At 35.8% G+C, this 22,046-nt stretch overlaps 1 protein-coding gene across 1 annotated transcript; it reads left to right on the forward strand.

Moving 5' to 3' along the window:
- Window positions 1-1,530: 1,530 nt before the first annotated feature.
- Window positions 1,531-17,612, forward strand: LOC118804690 (protein NLRC3-like). The gene is made up of 13 exons (XM_036565277.1): window positions 1,531-1,578; window positions 1,977-2,130; window positions 2,263-2,376; window positions 2,519-2,632; window positions 5,095-5,208; window positions 7,685-7,798; window positions 9,691-9,804; window positions 12,177-13,940; window positions 14,691-14,855; window positions 15,061-15,243; window positions 15,732-15,905; window positions 16,028-16,201; window positions 16,884-17,612. The coding sequence occupies exons 2-13, from the start codon at window positions 2,012-2,014 to the stop codon at window positions 17,026-17,028; spliced, it is 3,294 nt and encodes a 1,097-aa protein (XP_036421170.1). The 5' UTR covers window positions 1,531-1,578; window positions 1,977-2,011; the 3' UTR covers window positions 17,029-17,612.
- The last annotated feature ends 4,434 nt before the right edge of the window (window positions 17,613-22,046 follow it).

Genomic DNA, 22,046 nt, shown 5'->3' on the forward strand with positions numbered 1-22,046 from the left:
TTACATAAAATAAGTTGTCAGTCCCTCAGTTTAAGCAAAACAAAGGTTCTTACTTCATCAGTTTACTTGGTGGTCCATGGAAGCAGCAACTATTCATAGAAGAATGATTTTTTTGTGCATTAATACAAAATAGAAAACATATAGAAGCCACATTTTGGTATGCTGGCTTGATTACGTCAGCACCCTGCTGACTGTGCACCACTGTTGGTCCACCATCAGACCACCGAGATTGTTGTCCTGCATACAAGGTCTAACCAGTTTAATCTCCTTAAACAGATTTTAAATGCACACAGTCGTATTTTGGAAAAAACTAAGATAAATGTTACTGTAATGTTAGACCGACTAACCAGATGCTCGCAGGTGTAAAAGTTCAAAGAGTACTTGTTAACAAAGAGCGACTTAACCAAAGGAGTGTCTAAGCCAGGCCAGTTAAGAACTGTGAAGAGTAGAAATACAAACATGAGTGCTAACCAAAAAAAGAGGGTCAAGCACACGTGTGGGTCAAAGCCAAATCAGCAATCAGTCCGAGACAAACAACACCAAAAGTGGAATTTAAAGACACAAAATGAGAAATGAGAAAAAGGTCATAAATACAAGAAGATCAGACAAAGAAAAGAACGCCCAGTATGCAATGAATAAAGTTGGCAATAGTTCACAAAGAAACTCTACAGATTTTAGTATTTACACCCAGAGGATAATGAGAAGCAGCTGACAACAGTTCAATCTGGGAAGTGGCTCATGATCAGTTGGGTTCATGGTGTAAGAGTCCAGAGAATCATGGAAATTGTAGTGTGTGGATTTGATGGAGGCAGGGAAAAGACCTGGAGGCGTGACACTTACAAACAACTGAGAAAAAAATGATCTAATACCTAAAATTAATTACACTTTACACACAATTAATAAGTGTTCAGTTAAAATTATTTACTAAACTACTTCATAAAGCACTCCAAAAGACAGCAATGATGGAAAAATAAGGAAAAAGACCTGAGAATGGAAAATGAGTGTCTTTTTCTCAAATACTCTGCTTAACCACTAGTGGACTGCCCATAAAACATTGAGCAAAAGCCAGTGGGCCACTAGCTTTGCTGTCAGCGTGCCAACAGTTGCCCTCTATCCTCTTTTTAGCTGGGGAGGTGGTCATAGGTGTGCCTGTATCAAGTATTCTACAACAGCTTTGAACATGGCTAAACTAATCAGATTGGAATTATGAGTTTTATAATATAGAATGTTTTGATGTAAAGGAAAAACAGATTTTTTTCTACAGATAAAACTGTAAATTTCTGAAACATTCCATATACAAAAATCGACAGAACTGACCTCCATGTACTAAGAATTAGTGCTGTTATTGAATAGAATTTCCAGCTGAAGAGCTGAGTGGTGTACAGTGCTGCCTTTGTCCTTTACAAGGAGGTAAATATGGCATGTAAATATGTAAAGAGAAGCTTATTCATGATTGGTTGAGTTGAAAAAGGAAAACACCCCTTTTCTTGTGAGGAATCTTATCAGGAAGAGAACATCTACCATCAGATAATTCAGCTCTGCTTCACAGGTCGGTGAAAGGATACCCCAGTGTGTATGGTAAGTGTTGAAGAGAGTGGAGAGTAAAAGGTTGTGTGATGGACAGTGTAGAGTATGACCAATGGTCAGATTTCTTAAGACACTGAACGCTTACAGGAGTAGTTTGAGCAGTTTATACAGTGAACACTGTAAGATATTATGGATCCATGGAATGGTATGTTGCCTTATTTTTCTGTAAACATCACTGTTTTATACCTTGTTTATCTTGTATTATGTTTAACTGTAATTTATTTGCAATTTGTCTGCATTTATTTGAGAAAAGTAGAATTTGTTTATGTAATGCTTAGCACAGCAAACTTGGCAGCGTTGTAAAAAGCAGTTAACATGTTGTTGAACTGGCTTAGCATGTTTTTATTAACTGACTCCTTCCTCATTCTGAACCGTGTCCTTTTTCTCAGGCTTTTGCCACTGTGTTTTATCCTTGACCAACTTTATGTATGATGGGGCACTATATCCAAATAAAATGACTGGTGGGATGAAAGAGAGGGACATTAGCTTTGCAATGATTGACCCAGAGCTACTGGACCATGGCCTTGTCAGTGAGGTTGATGGGTGAGAAAAACTTGTTTTTCCTATTCTAGTCCTCATAGATTCATTTCAATGACATTATTTCATTTAATGTGATATTTGACGTGTTCATACGATTATCAACAAGGTTTTGAAATTAATAAACAAACTAAACAGTTTCCAGCTGAAAAGACCCAGTTCACCCGTACCCAGTGGCGTGTCTCTGAAGAGTGACAGGTCCATGAAAATGCCAATTAATTACAATGAAGAAGCCTTGCCACCAGAAGAAAGGTAAGAACTTGCCTCAAGAACATTTATGCATTATGTACCTCCATTAGTTTCAGCTTAAATTTGGTCTTTAAATCATACTCCATTCCTTAAAACTCTGATTATTGAATATTAAATCAATTAATAATACTTTTTATTATGGCAGTTTTCAGCTGAAAAGATCCAGTTCACCTGAGCCCAGTTATGTGTCTCTGAAGAGTGACAGGTCCATGAAAATGCCAATCAATTACAGTGAAGACCCAATGCCACCAGAAGAAAGGTAAGAACTGAATGTTTTTCCTTGGAGCTGAAGCTCAGCTTACTGATACCTTAAATCTTACTTCATCCCTTTTTAGTCCCAGTTAATAAATATTACAGGTTTGCTCAATTGCTTGTTTTTCTCCGTTGCTTACAAAGGACAGTGGGGCACAGACTAACGCAGGGTGCAATGTAATCAAACAGGTTGAAGTGGAATGTGCTTTTGGTCATGTTTTCAAATTCCCATTGTCATCTGCGAATTTTCACTGCAAACTGAGGATGTTTCTCCAGATTCACCTGTTGTTAGATCATAAAAGTAACTTTTTTCACACTAAGTGTTTTTTGATTACTGAATTGTGTGTATTAGCCACTTTTTTGAGCCATGTAAATAATTCACAGCATGAGGTAAAGTACAGCCTCCACGCAGCAAGTTAAGTTGTAACGCACAACTAATTACAACTAAGTCTCCAAAAGTAAAAATGAGAATAGTCCATATCCCCCAATATAAATTCTAAACAGCAGTGTTTCAAAAGTGTACTGAAGATTTTATGTAAACAAAATAGATTAAAATTTTTATCAGGCAGATAAAAATAAATGTATGTATTTAGGTTGGAAAGTTCATCTGTTTTAAACAATACAGAATTGTATTGAATTAACCCCTTAACACTGCATGTTTACTTCTTACTAAGGCTTATTATTCAGAGATCACAGGATCTTCAATGCAAACTCATGGAGCTATTCTTAGGTTATAGAAGTGTGTAATAAAAGCCAGTGGGCCCATGGCTTGTTAGGGGTAAATTGCGTTTTGCATTAATTTACCAGACATTTTAGCAACTGTTCCAATAAACCTCACCTACTCCAGCCACTTTTGGCTGAGTCATTCATAAACTGTTGTTCTTGGGAACAATGTTTATGTAGGTTGCTTGTATAGAGCAATATTGATATATATTAATAATAGAGCAATGTTAATAAATATTAATATTGTATGAATCAATATTAATATAATATTAATCATGTTCAATTACTTTTAAAATTATGAAGCAAAAACAAAAATGGAAGCATCTCTGCTCTAAAATGCCCAAAAACATTTCTCTAAAAATGAAAACCATTAAATGAAAATCTAAAATATACTTATCCTATAAATAACAGTAGACTGAGAAACTGAGAACAAAGTGGTCATTGTCAGTATGCTGTTGGCTTAGTTGTGTACATGTAGAGCATAGACAGGAAAAAGAAACTGCAGAGAATTGTTACAAATTTATTGAAAAAAGTACTTACTTTTAACCAAAAATGTTCAATTCGTGTGAATTTGAGTTGGTGTGAATCCAGGGATGTGAATCCGGGTTTTGTCTCTGGAACTCAATTCCTAGTCAATTCAGTCAAATTTCAGATTAGTCTCATTATTAGCTTCAGGCAGTGCCATTGTACAAAGGTAAACCCAAATAAACCCTGGTAGATTCAACCATTCTTCAAATAATGAGCTTTTGAATACAGAAAAATCTTTAGTCTGAAGGACAGAACAGAAAAGCTGCATGCAGTAATTGTGGTGTATAAAGAGAAAAAGGCAAACAGCTTGAAATAATTGGTAAGACTGTGGTTTATAAGTACATGCTACCTAACTAGCACAATAGCTAGTCCAGCTGACATTTTACAAAATTTTAAAGGAATTAGATCTGTAATTTACTAAAACCCCAACTGGATTAGCTGGCAAGTGCTGAAGGTATTTATAGCTACTGTGCTAGCTAGCATACTTGCTATTCAAACTACATGCTAGCCAGCTGTTTCAAGTTGTTTTCTTCTTTCTTTTAGACCTCAAATTTACTGCATGTAGTATTTTATTCTGTCCACCAGACTGAAGGTTTTTGTACAATGCAAGGCTTGGTATTTGAAGTTTTGTTGAACCTGATGCCACTGCGAGCTGTTTGAGAAAATGGCAATGTAGTGATGACTGTACACAACCTTAGCAAAACTGACAAGCAACTCATACACATAAGATCGGCAACAAAAGTTTTCTTTCATTTACCACATTAAGGTTTCTAGTTGTAGAAACAAGTTTTCTTCGTGTTTTTTTCTCAGACTGAAATTTCACACGTCGTAAGTCTGACTCGAGTCCTCATTTTTGCTTTACACTCTATTCGTTTTTTAAATGAAGAAAAACTCCAGAACCTTTAAGTGCTACAAAATATGAACCACTCTTTTGTAATGAGGGAGCAGACGTGGAGGCTGGAGTCAACAAGAAACCTGAGAATGCAGTCTCTGTCTTTATCCATAAAAACAAAATAGGAAGGGAACACTCAGTAGCATGCCTGAGGAAAACAAGTAAAACAGAAACAATGAACCAACAGTCAGACTAACAGAACTAATCCACACAAGTAATGATATTCCAGGACTAAAAGAAAGGCATGAGCTGGAACAGTGACAATGTCAGTGTGCAAAAACTACACATGAAAAATGTAATACCTAAAAAAAGTGTTTTATGAACAGTTCTCAGCTGAAACGACCCAGTTCCCCTGGACCCAGTGGTGTGTCTCTGAAGAGTGATAGGTCCATGAAAATGCCAATCAATTATAGTAGAGAACCTTTGCCACCAGAAGAAAGGTAAGAACTTATGTTCTTTCATTAGCCCATTTAATCTAATTCCAAATCTTTATTTTAAATTTAATTTTATCCTTAAATTTAATTAATTTAATTTTTCTGAATTTAGTGCTTGATGTAGAATAATGCAAAATACCACTAGTGGACTGCCCGTAAAACATTGTAAGGATTTAACACAGAGACACTTATTGCTACAAGGAACCAACTTGCAAAGCATGTTAATATAATTGATTTTACCTTGAAATTAGGTGTCTGGGTTTTGAATTAGACAATAATTGGGACAGAAAAAAAGACAGGAACTGGGACAAAGACAGTGGTGGGAACACATACATACAAAAACGCTTCAACAGTGAACAGGAAAAGAATGTGGAAGTTACAGGATCAGAAATCTATAATTTTGCAGGCCATAACAGGAAGATTTCAGGGAGCCCCTGCAACCTTCCAGGGCTACCAAGAGAATTAGGTAGTGATTGTATAACATCTGCATGTTATAAGCACATACAGGAGCAGAGACAGTGATTTGAAGAAGAAACATACATGGTGATTGGAACAAGGATGGAAAAAGTTGGGACGTTGCTGGAGACAAAAAGCAGGATAGAGATGGTGACAGGCAAAGGGGCAGGAACAGGAACACTCCCTGGGATGGGCACAAAAGCCAGATTAGGGAGTGGAGCTGAGTCAGGGATTGGAGCTGGCCTAGCATGAGGTTCTAGGTCAAAGCGGGCCAAGGGGCTGATACTGGAGCCGTCCAAGGGCCTGAATTAGCTAGGGGAATTGTCTCAACCTAGTGTGAAGTGTTTGCTGTTGTTGAACATGTGGATCTTTTGCTTGGGGTTGAATAAGACTGTTGCACAGAGTTTCAAAGAAAACAAGAAGAACTGATAGCATTCTTTGGTCCAAGTAAAGCTTAGTGATATAAGAATCCATGCGTACTGATGGCAGTGCAGATGCTAACCAGGGACATCCCCTTAATGAAGTTTTCATCCTACTGTTCCCCGTCTTCCTCTTTCTGCTCATGCTCCAGCTTGCTCCACTGCACAGTGTTTAACAAAGCAGGCTGTTGAAATTTTTTTGTGTTTGTTTTTTTTTGTGATTTATTTTCCTGTTTCTTCTCGGAAGCTTGCTGGCTGAATGTTGCCTGGCAGGTTTACATTTTTTCTCTTGTTGCTTGAACACTTTTGTCTGTTCAGAGGTGACAGCTAACACACAAGACCAAACAGAGGCTTGCTGACAAAATAATGACTTTTCTTTGCAAAATGGTCCACCTTCCACAAAACACTAAACACATGACACAAAAGCTTTTCCATACATCACAACTGACTAAATCCCTTCAATCACTCACTAAACAACAATAAAAAAACACAAAATACACTTTCAGGTTTCAGCCTTCATTAGTGCTGTATGTCTAATGTTTTATCTGCTGATAGTTTCCTGCAAACAGTTTTAGAATGTGCTAAAGTATAATTATATCACAGTGTGGAACTGTGTTGAAATGCATGCATCTCAGTAGGTAGGTCTGTTGTTTTAAAATCAGTTTTATAAAATAGAAAGTTCTGGTCCTAAAATCTAAATGGCAGATCCATGTTCAAAGTCATCAGAAAATAAACAATATACACATTTAAGGCCATCTGAACTCTGTTTTACTGTGCCACCTCACAAAAACTTTTTTTTAAACTGAGGGGCTGACAACTTATTTTCTTAACTAGAACTAGGAGATTCAATTAGCTAACAAGCTAAAGCTACATTAATATCACAGGCTTGAATTAAAGTACTTATGAAATGATTCACTGTAAAACTGCAATATAAAGACTAAAGAATGTCGCTTGAATGTCTTACATGCTTTGTCAGATCTGTCTTAAGAGGCATCAAACCAAGGCTGAACCTCAAACAACTCCCTAATCCCTAAATAGCATGCTATGGAAGTTTTAAAATACTAGCTTCTATAGCCAAATAGTGCAAGTTGACCTCAGTTTTGTTAAATATATTTTAGCAATAGAGAAAAACTGCAAATAATTTAAACAAACAGTTTTGGGTGGCTAATCTATGTAAAGGAAAATCAGAGGAGTAGCTAGAACTTTTAGAAGCCATGCATACATTTTAGACTCCAGTCTATCTTTGCCGAATGTTGTTTTCCATGGGAAATTACATTTTTCTTACTTTCCTCACACTATCACTGCAAATGAAATATAGAACTGCAGAGTTTGTTGAGGTGCAGTCAGAGTTCTGTCAGTGATTTCCAAATGTATGCATTTTCCATCTTAATCTACCCAAAAGATGGCAAAACGTCTATAATTAAATTAGTGCTAAAAGTTTGTGTGTTTTGCAAAAAATACTTAAGAATTTTGTGATGAAAATGGAAAATGTTTTGTGCCGTTGACATTCAATAGGCAAAAGAATGCTTCATGCTTAGTTTGTGACATCAATGTGTAAATGATCAAGAAAAGTGTAATACATTAATAACACAGTGTTTTCTGGACAGTTCTCAGCTGAAAAGATCCAGTTCACCTGTACCCAGCGGTGTGTCTCTGAAGAGTGACAGGTCCATGAAAATGCCAATCAATTACAGTGGAGAACCTTTACCACAAAAAGAAAGGTATGGACTTAGTTTAAGAACATTTATGCCTCATTAGCCCTGAACCTAATCCTAAACTTTAATCTTATCCTCTGAAACTAATGCTAAGATTAAACCTTGCCCTTAAATCTAAAATTCTCCAGAACAGTGGTCACTGAGCCTGGTCCTGGAGGTCTACCAACATGCAGAGTCTTGTTCCAACCCTAATCTGTCACACCTGGTCCAGCTAATTAACTTCTTCATAAGTGCTTGATTGACTGAATCAGATGCCTAGTAGATGCAGGTTGGAATTAAACTATGCAGGAAAGTCTCCAGGAGATGGGTTGTTGATCACTGTTCAAGAATGAACTCCCTAAATGAACAAAAACGTTTTAGACTAGAGCGAAACTTTGCACATTCATGCTTCCGAGGCAGCTTTGCATTCGTTGGATTCCATTCATCATTCACGGAAAGACGTGTTGAAATGATGATTTTGGTCCTGTCAATCCTTTTGTTCAGATATTTTTATAAATTGCACCGTATTTTCACTGTAATCATTAAAATGTCAAAACTCAACAGAAATGTTTATTTCAGTGTATTTTGTTTCCACGTATCCACTTGAGTTCAATTGTATTTTGTTAAAGTGCAAATTCATCAAAGGTTTTAACTCAGTAAAATCTATCATGTATGACTTAAAACATAATTTCCTGTAGAATCTATTTAGTGTATCATCACTGTCAAAACAAAAGCCTAGATCTCATTTTTTGATTATTGACATAATTTCAAAATGCTAGCTTCCTTTTTATTGTGTGAATGTTTGTTGATGAATGGGCCAATAGAAATAATCTAAAATTACTATAGAATAAAGTACTATAGAATAAAATCTCTTTACATTAACTTAAATTACATTTTTCTTTCTCCTGTAAAAGTTGGCAAAAGGTACCATTTTAGAGATACAAGGTTTAGACCTGACAGCAAAGGTATTCCTAGTATATCTACTTCATTTGCAATAAGGACAACATTCCCACAAATGTCATATATTCCCCGAGATCTTTTTAGCTAACACAGTTTTGAGGCTAATTCTTACAATAAATTGGTTTTCTAAAAATCACTTTTTTGTTTGTTTTTTTGTATTTTCATATTTTTTTTCATACATTCAGTACCAAAAAATTCAGTTTTGGAAACATGCATTTATGAAATTTTACATTTTCATTTGTAGCCCTGTTCTGAAGGATGTTACACAAGGATTTCACAATATATTGGGAAAAGATGGATTTATAAGATTTTTTATTGAAATTATCTTAAAATGCATTTTCAATAACAGTGTGTGAGATTCCAGCCTAAATTATTAAAGCATTTCTCTAAACAATGTTTAATTCTACACTATTTTAATTCTAACATCAGAGGACTAGATTTTTTTCAAAGCGTGCAAGTATTTATGTTTGCTTAGATAATGTCTCATTTGCACATCTAAAAATAATTTCTTGGAAAGCTTCAAATACAAAAAAATAAAAAATCTTGGGGGAACATCAGTAATGGATTGGAACTATAATACCTGTTAAACAAAAACTCACAATAAAGAAGAAAAAAAGAAAATCAAATTTGTCCGTAGTGCCTTGCTTTAAGATTCATATCAATTTCTCTTATTATTAATTATTACACACACATTCTTAGCTTACATTTCACACCACACCATTTAACATTAATAGATTAACAATGTATGCTTTTATGACAGTTTTCAGCCGGAAAGACCCAGTTCACCTGTACCCAGTGGTGTGTCTCTGAAAAGTGAAAGGTCCATGAAAATGCCAATCAATTACTGTGAAGAACATTTACTACCACAAGAAAGAGCTTACTGCCACCTTAAATCTCCCTTTTAGCTCTAAATTTTCTATTCGCTATTAATAAAATAATAATGTAATGTCTTATGACAGTTTGCAGAAGAAAAGAACCTGTTCACTTGTACCCAGGGGTGTGTCTGTAAAGACTGATAGGCCAATGGAAATGCCAATCAACTATAGTGAAGAACGTTTAACACCAACAGAGAGGTAAGGAAAAAAAGAAGTATATCTAATGGTCTGCCATTTGTTCTGTGCATCAGAATACTGTGACCTTAAATCTTGCATAATTCCTTTTACATCCCATTGGTTTATTAAATTTCAATGTATCTATAATATAGAAGATTTTTATGTTTTCTGCTGAGGGAATTCGAACCTTCTATGCCCTTTTCACATCACAAACTTATGTTTTACCATGTTGTTGTTGGTATTTTCATTTCCATACCATTTAATTCACTTTTGTCAGTGAAACACAGCATTTGTAGACTTCTAGACCAAGACAGCCCATAAAGGATGATACTCTAAACTTTGGTGTAAACACTGGAGAAGAACTGTAATGAAGTAAACACATGCTATGTTTCAATACCTAGTAAGCTGCCTCACTGACTCAGAAGTCAGTCTTCCAAGGCAGTATTTTAACAAACATAGAGCTTTAAAAGTGCTTGATTGTTGAGACAATTTAGAGAATAATCACACCAGATGTCAACAGCAACGCAGCAATCTAGACAATCTTGTCTAATAGCTTATGCTAAAGGCTCCAATGTGAGGTGAGCATAAACAGCAAGGGAGAGAGAGGGAAGCCCTGAATGGTGCCTCTGCACAGAGAAAATAAGGAGACATGACCACATTCATGACCACGGCTACCTCAGGCCATTCTATTCTGTCAAATCTCTTATCAGCATTTGAAGAGAGTGCTTCAATAGGCGATTATTCATTACAAACCTCCCAAACAATATTATTCAAACATCTAATGTTATCTGAAGAACTGAATACACAAACAAAGCCCACTTGGTCCTGATGCACGAGATAAGGCAAAACCCAGTCCAGTTGTTTTGAGACCTTTGATAGTATCTTTCTATCAAAACTGATAAGCAAGTTTGGTCTGTAGCTTGGGCCATTGGTGGGATCCTTGTTTGGTTAAGGCAGGGGTCTGCAACATGTGGCTTTTACTGTCCTGTTGCAGCTCCACAGCAGAATTAGATTTTTAGGCAAAAATAAAATAATCCTCCTTTACAGTAAAATAAAGCTCTGCTGATCATTCAAACACAGTTTTAACAATAAATGGTCTTAAACGCTGGATTTAATGCATATCTGCTTTAACCCTGAAGATGGACATGCAGACAACAGTCTCACCTAACCAGCAGCTAATGAAAGGGCAAAGAGAACGATTAAGACAAACATCAATGATTTAGAGATGAGTGGATTTATTTGCATTTATAATCACTCCAGCTGATTTCCTGATACGTTTATCTGCAAAAAACTGTCAAACACTAAAAAGTCTGAAGTCAGTTTCTTGTACGCCAACTTTTTGTTCAAATTTTCCTGTTCCACCTTAAATGGTGCAGCAGTTACATTCTGGCACCTCAGTCAACATCTAAGGTGGAACAAGAAAATTCAAAAAAGAAGTTGGTGAATAAGAAGCTGACTTCACTTGATGTTGAGAGACATTTTACAAAAAACTATACTACTTTTGCATAAAAGTTTCCTGCCAGAGATGCAAAAAAAGCAGCTATAGCTGAGTTAAAGCTTAAAGCAGAGCAAAATAAGTCTGTTTTCATTCATATATATGGTTTTTTGCCTATACTAGGACATTAGCACCAGCTGAAACATATTTACAGCCAATATGGTAAAATGTTACTTCAATAAAACAGACATAAAATGGTGTGGCTCCCAAGGTGGATTGATTTTTGTTGAAAGGACAAAATGGCTCTTCTTAATATTTGGCTTGCCGACCCCTGGGTTAAGGAATGGGAGAGATGTAGCCTAGTTATACAGTTTAAAGGGAAAAGCCATAGTTTTTGGAGTTTTCATTTAAATCAAGCAGGACGGGTAGAATCTCCTTGGCGTAATATTTAGAAAGTTCAGCTTTGAAGTGTTTTAGGCCATACAGCTGATGTTTAATCACCTCAGCTAACAGGAACACTAGGGTTTTCAACAATGTTTTATGTTTGTAAAGACTGCCAAGTATGTAACTAGAAAGGAAGCAAGAAAGTTACAGATTAACTCAATGAGTCCTACACTCAAAAATAAAAGTGGCAATGGTGCAAGGTTGGACAATAGTTCTGTATTTGAAACAAAATTGGCAAAAAAAACTACTTGAGTAAAAGTACAAGTGTTCAATCTATATTTTTACTTAAAGTGCACAATTTCTTGTTTGTTAATGTGCCATGGATTTTTAATAGTTTAGGGTATTTAACCCACACCGGGGTCTACAAGTCTTACTAACTAGGGTCTTTTTTTAAAAAATACTGTCTACATAGACAACTCAGTATTGGGACATAGCTGTCATGAGATTAGTAGACATTTTTACCTTCGATTGAAATGATACCTAACATCGTACAAAATGTTGTATTATTTTACAGATTTGACACCCTGAAGGCACAGAGCAAAACACTGAAATTAATCTTTAGAGAGAGATATCAGCATTTATTTGAGGGAACAGCACAACAGGGAAACCCAGTACCTCTTAATGAGATCTACACAGAGCTCTACATTGTGGAAAGCATGAATGAAGCTCACAGCTGTCGCCATGGTGCAAGCCATTTTGAAGTAGCACTGAAAAGAGTAAAGGGGGGCACACGAATCAAATGCAATGATATCTTCAATCCTACACCTGGACATGACAAGCCCATCAAGACTGTACTGACAAAGGGAGTGGCTGGCATTGGAAAAACTGTCTCTGTGCAGAAGTTTGTTCTGGACTGGGCAGAAGGCAAAGCAAATCAGGATGTCCATTTCATATTTCCACTCTCTTTCAGGGAGCTAAATTTGATGAGGGACCAAAAATACAGTCTGAATGACCTTCTTCAGCATTTTTTCATGAAAGGAATCGATGCAAGTTCACCCCAATTTACAAACCATTCTCTTCTTATCATTTTTGATGGTCTGGATGAGTGTCGCCTTCCTTTAGATTTTCAGAACAATGAGAGTTTATGGGATGCAACGAAGACAACCACAGTAGATACCCTGTTAACAAACCTCATCAAGGGGAATCTGCTTCCCTCTGCACAAATCTGGATAACCTCTCGACCAGCGGCAGCTGAACAGATCCCCACTGAATGTGTTGATCGAGTAACAGAGGTACGAGGATTCAATGATCCACAGAAGGAAGATTACTTTAGGAAGAGAATCACTGATCAGAGCCTGGCCAACAGAATCATTACCCACCTGAAGTCACTGAGGAGCCTCTATCTCATGTGCCACATTCCAGTCTTCTGTTGGATTGCAGCCACTGTTTTAGAGAGAATGGTGGTGGACTGTGGTTGGGATAACATACCAAAGAGTTTAACTGAGATGTATACGTACTTCCTGATCACACAGATCAACACTAAAAAAGCAAAGTACTCTGACAACAAAGTCACAGATAAAGAAGTGATCTTCAAGCTTGGTAAGCTCGCCTTTGAGCAGCTTGAAAAAGGCAATCTGATCTTCTATGAGGAAGACCTGAAAGAATGTGGCATTGACATCAGAGAAGCATCGGTGTACTCTGGAGTCTTCACACAGATTTTCAGAGAGGAGTTTGGACTTTTCCAGAGGAAAGTATTCAGCTTTGTGCATCTGAGCATTCAGGAACACCTTGCAGCTCTGTATGTGTTCTTGTCCTTCCACAATCACAAGCAAGATGTGCTCAATTCACACTCCCGTGAATCTAACCAACCTTTAACAATATTAAGTTTGCTCCAGCAAGCAGTTCATAAAGCCTCTATGAGTGAGAGTGGTCATCTGGATCTCTTCCTTCGTTTTCTCATGGGCTTCTCACTAGAGTCCAACCAGAACCTCCTTCAAGACCTTCTGGTACAGGGAAGCAGCAATCCTGAGGTTGTAACAGAAGCCATTAGCTATCTGAAGAAACAAATTCAAGGGACCTGCTGTTCTTATATGTTTCTCAAATGCTTCCATTGTCTCAATGAGCTTAATGACAGCTCTCTTGTAGATGAAGTCCAAACCTTCCTGAGGAACAGAAACCTAAATGAGGACAACCTATCTCCTGAACTTTGGTCAGCATTAGTATTCATCATAGTTACGTCAGATGAGAACTTGGATGTGTTTGAACTTAATAAATATGGCACCTCAGATGAAGCTCTTGTCAACTTGTTGGCTTTAATCAAGATGTCTAAGACAGCCAGGTAAGTCTTTTTTTAATGCAGAAGTACATTATTTCTGTAATATTCACTTTTGACTTGAATATAAAGCCATTTAAAATCATTACAATCTTTAACATTTGAGATATTTTTGACATGACATTGAAAGCAAAATCACACCTAAAATAGATGTATTATCTGTAACAAAAAAAAATAATAAAAAAAAGCATAATGGAACACATTTCACATGGTCAACTATTTTGCAATGGAAACATTCTCCTTTATTAACATCCTGTTTACTTAGAAAACTTTTTAGTAATTTGAACATGTATGGCAAATTCTACACCAAGTCAATGTGTGTTTATAACTTGTGAGATGCTTTTTTCCAAGTTTGCTATCATTTTCTTGCACCTTATTTCTGTTTCTCACAAGTAGTGTTTATTGGAATATTGGCTATTACTATTTGGGTGACCAAGTAGTGTGATTTGGGTTCAGTGTGTTGATTTATAGTGCTGTCCAATCGGTTTGGAGACATTTTATTATACATCATTGTACAGGGTCCTTTATGCTTTAATTTAAACTTTAATATATAACTACCAGTTGAGGCATAAGGGTAAAACAAAGCAGAGAAATCACTTATATCAGTATTTTAAACTCCACAAACTGTTTCCTGCTGTGCCATAAAAACAAATGCATCTTAAAGAAAATATCTTAATGATGTTAATGTCTGCCATCAATATGTGTTCCTAGGTTTTAAAATTACAGTGGTGAACTGTATTGTATTTATTCTGCCAGGCTCAATAACTGTAACATCACAGTGAAAGGCTGTGCAGCACTAGCTACAGCTCTTCCCATCATGAAAGCCACAAAGGAGCTGGATCTTAGTCACAACAATGTGCAAGATGCTGGCGTGAAGGTGCTCTGTACTGGAATCCAAGGCGACACTATGGAAGAAAAATTGTAGGTTTTTCATTTTGTCAATATACATATATGGACTAAACTTGGGTTATTAATGCTGCTTTTACCAACTCATTAAGTAGTGGCTAAAATCATGCATCCAAATAGAAATGTAAATAGAAATTACTCGGAAAGCTTTACAAAATACTACTTAACCTGCGCTGACCTTAAGCTGTAAAAGTTTTTGTTTTTGTTTTTTTTCTTGCAGGTTGAATTGCTCTGGTATTACAGAAGAAAGTGGTTTAAACCCTTTGTGTAAGAGAGAGCAGGTCCTGGTGTGGGATAGCATGACAAAATTGCTTTACCGTTTCATGGACTCATTAAATCAGAAACATGCCATAAAGGAATTCCCAGGACTGCAGGGCACAGAGTGTAACATCGAGATCCTAAGGTAAATTAACAGAATTCACATGTGTTTTCAAATCCACAAATATTAAAGCTGCTGTATAGAACGTTAGCTCTTTCTAGCTTCTGCCGGGCTTAGCCACGGACAGAGTCCAGAGCTTCGATTCCTTTTGATTTATAGCCTCCCTTTGACAGGCAGGGAGAAACTTTTTGGAGACGTTTTCTGAAAGTTCAGGACAGTCACAGAGACATTTTTTCTCAGGGCATCTTTTTAGTACAGGCCACATGTAACTACAATGAAACTAAAATATAAGTTTGGTAGTTATGAAAGTGAACACTGGAATCTAGAACTGCAAATGCAACCTGGATATTTAAGGGGTTAAATGAAGAGGTTCACAATTTCCAACTGTCCAAAATGTAATTTTATAATTTATTCTAAAAAGAATATCCTGTAAAATAACAAGTATAAGCTGCAATTCAAATCTTTACAACATTGACTTTCTTTAATATAATTGTGTGCTATCTTTCCTGCAGGTTTAATAACTGTGGTGTTACGAGTGTAGGGTGTGGTTTTCTAGCTCTTGTCCTGAATTCAAACTCCTCAAACCTGAAGGAGATTGACCTGAGCCAGAATGACATTGAAGACTCAGGAGTGAAAGTGCTTTCTGATGCATTAAAGAAGGCTTCATGTAAACTGAGCACTCTAAAGTGAGTTTCAATGAAGGAACTTTACTAAATGAGATAAATTGATACTGTCTATTAATATCCTAATTGTAATGCAATGTTCTACACTTACCTGGTAAAGCACAATGTATTTTATGGTCTTTTAGGCTAATTGAGTGTGGCATCACAGAGAAAAGCTGTGCAACTCTGGTCTCAGTTCTCAGCTCTGAGTCCTCATGTCTGAGAGAGCTGGACCTAAGTCTTAATGACCTGAAAGATTCAGGAGCGAAGCTGCTGTCTGTTGGAGTGGGAAACCCACACTGTAAACTACAAAATCTTACGTAAGACTATTGAAATATCTTCATTTTTAATAATACTTGTCCACCAAATATATTACAAGACAGCACATTAACAGGGTGGCATTTATCAATCTAACATCCTTGTGTTAAAGTGATTTGAGACTAAAATCAATGTTTTAATGCTGTTTGATGTTTCACTTCATTTATATAGTAAATAATATACACAAGGGTACCAAATTGTAGAAAAAGAAAAAAATAAAGAAATATAAGTGCAGATGCTTCCAGAGAGGTGTACTGTATGATACATTTAAGCAATTAACATAAAGAACATATAAAATGAGGAACGGGCCCTAGACTTTAATGTTGGATCTAGATGTCTAGTGACCGAAGTAACATCTGCATCTAGATTTAGAGGAAAAACATCAGTAAATAAGGTTGGAAATTGTGGTCAGAAGTGCACATTCAGAGAGTGTGATGCTTTTGCATTGGTACAGTATGCAGAGGAGCAACTGTTCCTCAGGTGACTGAAAATGTCAGTGAAGGATGTGATCAGCTTTATTCACCTTATTACAACACTGAATGTTCTTCTTTCTTTTGATTTGTCACCCAACATGTGTAAGATTTAAGATGTCTAAGATATATTATAAGGATGTACATTACTGAGTATAAAACCTGAATCATACTAAAAATACTGATGAGATAACAAAACATTACATTTTTATAGGCTGTACAACTGCAACATTGCCGAAGAAGGCTATGCTGCTCTGACTGAAGCTCTGCAATCAAGTCCCTCACTTCAGATACAGTATTGTCTAAAGGACAATGAGGCCAGAGACTCCAGAATGCAGGGGCTGTCTGATACAGCATAGTTCATAAATCAGGCTCAATCAGCAAAGTGCAATACTTCAGATGTTTTACAGCTCTGGAAATCCATTCTTAAGCTAATGTACAGATAAAACAGACCTGTCCAGATATTATCAGTCATTTTACAACAACATTACACTTATTTTACCTGAGCAACAGATTACTGTTTGCAAAAGTTTTCTTTTCTTTATTTTTTTTTTACAAAGATTTCCAGTTAGTATTAGTGTGTTGTAATATCCTTTATATTGTCCATGTTCATTCACCTTTGTATTCCGTGCAGGGCTCAGAAACAGGATTACAACTACTAGAATGCTTTAATGTTTCCAGTCTTGCATTCAACACCCACATATCAGTCCTTAACCATTTAGACCATTTAATTCTCTTCTTTTTATATAAGCTGTAAATAACATATCTGTTTGCAAAGTTGTTGCAAATAGTTGCTTAAATTGATCTCTTTCTGTTGTTAAACTGCATCTGTGAAGCAAAGCAAAACAATTACACACATGTTCATTTTATGTATTGTTGTGTTTGAGAAATCAACTACCAAATTAGCTAAATGTTAGTTGAATAAATGATACACTGAATGACATTTCTGTCATTAAATGATTGCATTTGAAGCCTTGATTCTGCATTCAAAAAGAGAACATTTATCACTGTTTCTGAAAACTCTAAGCTTGTTTATACCCTTGTCTATTTGTTTAATACTGTCTTCAGCATTGTTCTTTGTCTGGAATTAAAAATTAAATATTGATGTTCCTTTTACTATTTCTATTGAATTTACATATTTACAAAAGTATTTTTCTACTGAAATTTCATTATCAAAAATGTGGATCCATATTTTACAGGCTGAATTCAAATTCTGGTGTCCTTGTACTGAATGATAACATTTATCTTCTAGAATTTAAACATAATTGATTTTTTGTTGAGTAGATTTCCTCCTTCATCCCTGAAACACCTGGAGGCTTTTTTTCATAAAGAATGATCCACTGCACATGCAGTTCTGGCCATATAAAAAATAAGATATATAAAATGCACAGTATCTTCATGAATAAATGGAAATATGCACATTTTTATCATTAGAATATATTAATAGATGTTTAAAACTATTAACTATATTAACCACAATTTTCTCAACTTGCAGGAAGTGATTTTAAAGAAGTGAAACAAACTAAGACATGGACATTATCAATGGTCCCTTTCCTAATATTTTGTTGCAGCAGTGATGGCCTCCAAATGTTTTTGGTAGCCATCTACAAGCTTCTTGCACCTGTCTGCTGGTAGTTTTTCCTACTCCTCTATCGCAAACTATTCAAGCTTAGATATTTGCATGGTATCTCTTCCCTATGGCAGATTTCAGGTCTCTTCAAAGATCTTCAGTGGGGTTTAGATCAGGTCTCATTTCTGGCCAGTGTAAAACAGTCCACTACTTCCTTTGAAACCATTCTGTTCTACTTTTTGATGTGTGCCTTGGGTCCTTATCATGCTGGGGGACCCATGATCCTCTACCCACACCTGGCTTCCTTACACTAGAAAGCACATTTCCCTCTAAAACACCATGTTTGACTGTAGGTAGGGTGTTCTTTTGCTTATAAGCTTCATTTTGTCTCCTATAAATAAATTACTGGTCTGCATTGCCAAAGAGCTCTATTTTTGTTTTATCTGTCCACAAAGCATTTGCCCAGAAGGATTCTGGTTTGTCTAGATACATTTTGAAAAAAGATCAGTTGTGCCTTCTTATGTCTTTCTTTCAATAGGGTCTTCCTTGGCCTTCACCCATGAAGTCCTTTTTGGTTTAACAAGCCTGCCGGCCAGCCCATAGTTTTATTACACACTTCTATAACCTAAGAATAGCTCCATTAGTTTACACTGAAGTCCCTTTAATAAGCTTGGATTGTTAAGGGGTCAACTTAAAGCATATGGTACGGGTTGAAACCATCAATCCAGACTGCTCCAGGCCTGCCTTTAGCTCTTTGGATGTTACACGTTTTTTTTTTTTTTTTCCCCACAGTTTGTGCCAACCTTGGAAGACTTTTCTCACTGATTTTCCTCTTTGACCCTAAGAGGTTCTTGACAGTTCCATTAGCAATAAACTTCTTAATGACATTAGGCACTGTTGAAACAGAGATATCAGGAACTTTGGAGGTGGCCTTATACATTTTACCATTCTTGTGTTTGAAGATAATAGCACTTCTGATGCTCTCAGATAGCTTTCTTGTTTTCAGCATTGTGAAATGGGAACAGGGAAAGTGTTTTTTTTTTTTATAGGCATTAAAGCCATCATTCATTGGTTAATTCAAGTTATATGAGCCCTTTATTTATCACAGGTGATTCTAATTTCTAATTTATCAAAGGTTAGTCTAAACTAGTCTAACCAGATTAGAAATCTTTAGCAAAGGGTATCATGTATCAATAACTGTGTCATGTATATATTTCCTTTTTTGTACTTTTTCCTTACATGACTTTTTTAAAATTGTGTTTTAGTAAAATAATGCTCCTTAGCTGTTGTTTATTGAACAGTAGCTTTTTTGGGGCCAAAGATGAGTTTTATAAATAATATATATATATATATATATATATATATATATACATATATATATATATATACATATATATATATATATATATATATATATATATATATATATATATTATATATATATGGTTTAAGGAGCTGTAAAGCATCTATAGGGGAACATCCAAATAAACTGTAACCAAGACTTTGCAGTGCAACGTAGGGCCCAGAAAAATGAAAAGCATAGATATAGTTTAACACAAAGTGCTGGACTGTTCTGAAGTGGTCATCAGTGAGTCCAGATCTCCAATTCCAATACAACACCTGTGGAATAATTTCAAAGTGGTAGTTGGGAAAAGCACCCCTCAAATCTGGAGGATCTGGCATAGCAAAAGATGAGTGGCCCAAAATAACAGTAAAGACGAGAAAGAAACTCATTCTGGGCTTCAAGAAGCACTGGATTTCACTTATTCTTTTCAAAGGGTTTGATACACTAATGTGTGTGTGTGTGTGTGTGTGTGTGTGTGTGTGTGCATGTGTGTGTGTGTGTTCCAGGATCAAGCCACACTGTGGGGACCAAAACCTGTTTATACATATTATGAAGACCCTTCTTTCTTGTGGAGACCACAAGCTGGTCCTCACAGCATAAATCATTAAATTTTAAGGTGAAGACAGGTTAAGGTTAGGGTTAGCGTTAGGGTTAAGGTAAAGGCTTGGCTAGTAGTTATGGTTAAGATTTAGGTTAAGTCTTCAGGAAATTAATGGAAGTGGAAGATGGAAGACATAACAGTACTTTTGTGGTTCATAGTTTGCATATAATTAGTAAATATGTGAAAAGTATCAGGTATATACAACAGAGCTTAGAATTTAATGGTAAATATTTACAAAAGTTTAATATGTAACAATAAGTAACTAATGTGAAAAATACCAGATGTATTTCAGCTTTTAATGATTCAGCATTTCAGTAAATACTTATATATGTAATAGAAATGTACAGAGCAAAATTGAGGAAGAACCTTAATTCCAGTACAGTAATTGATCCATATTATTGGTATAATCACTGGTCCTCTGTTATACCATGGAAAAAGGACTATAAAATAACGTGTAAATTTGTTCATAGTAATTTTATAGTAATATTTATAGTAATTTTATATATGTTAATAGTAATTACACAGTAACTTCCTATTATCTCTTTGTAATCATATGTAGATATTTACCAGATATTCTACTAGGTACATAGTGTAAGGTTCTCTGTGATATGATGGAAACTTCACTGTAAAATAAATTTCACTTTGTACATAGAAATTAGACAGTAATGACCTTTCTTATCATTATTATATCCATATAACAAGACATACTGAATGCAGAGTGTAACCATACATAGCGTTCATCTATCTATCTGTCTATCTATCTATCTAGAACCATAAATAATGCTATAGATGTGATCTAGGTAAACCCCTCGCATGGCCATGGGCCCACTAATGGGCCCAAGTTTTATCCTTAGCATGTAATAAGCCTGGGAAGGGGTTAAAGCACAGCAGTGGTAAGTGATGTCTCTGTTGCTGTGTGAAATATGGAAGAATAAAGCAAAAACAACACAGATGACAAAAATGGAAATCTACAAAGCAGTGAACTACAACACACAGCTAACTGGAATTTAGAGTTCAGGTTTGACCCACAGACAAGATAACAAACAAAATTCCCAACTACCTGGTAACAAGGATACAGGAGTGGCTAACTTATACAATCAAAACAACAACAAACAAAAGACACAGAACCTTCCTTTTGTCTCTGATTACCAAACACACACTGAAGAATCCAAAAGGGCAGAGTGAAAAGCACGGCAGAAAAAATGATAGATAGATGTGTAAATACTCTGTACAACATTAGACTTTATATTACAGTCCAGTTTCCATAATATTACAGAGACCTTACTAGTAAACATACCATAATGTACTGTATTGTATATCTCACATTCTTTAGCCTGTACTTATATATTAAACCTGAAAAGTATGCACCGAGTGTTTAGTACTTGTAAAGACCACAAATTTATAAGTTAACTTTGTGTAAGTAGTGCTGTAAATGTCTGGCATGTACAGGCAAAGTATGTACCTGAAAAATACTTGTAGTTCTACATATTTACCTAAATGACATGTTTTGTTGATTTGGAAAAAATGTAAAAAATAAGCTAACATATTCTCTACAGAGAACACACTGAAATATGACAGTTTTCTGTATGTTTGGTGCCCAATTTCTATTTGTTTTCAGAGTTTAACATATTGGAAAAATATAAAAAGTTTTGCTCATGCCATATTTTATGTGATTATCCCCAGAATTCAGCAAATAAACAGTATCTGTGCATGAAAATGTACGTAAATGTCTTCCCTATAAAGGATGTGTCAACCCCTTAAATGGCCCAAACTTTTGTTACACACTTCTACAACATCTATAAGAATAGCTCAGCCAGTTTGCACTGAAGTCCCTGTAGTTACTGAATAATAAGTCTTAGTA

This window comes from Colossoma macropomum, unplaced genomic scaffold, assembly GCF_904425465.1.
Source record: "Colossoma macropomum unplaced genomic scaffold, Colossoma_macropomum, whole genome shotgun sequence".
Lineage (NCBI taxonomy): Eukaryota > Metazoa > Chordata > Actinopteri > Characiformes > Serrasalmidae > Colossoma > Colossoma macropomum.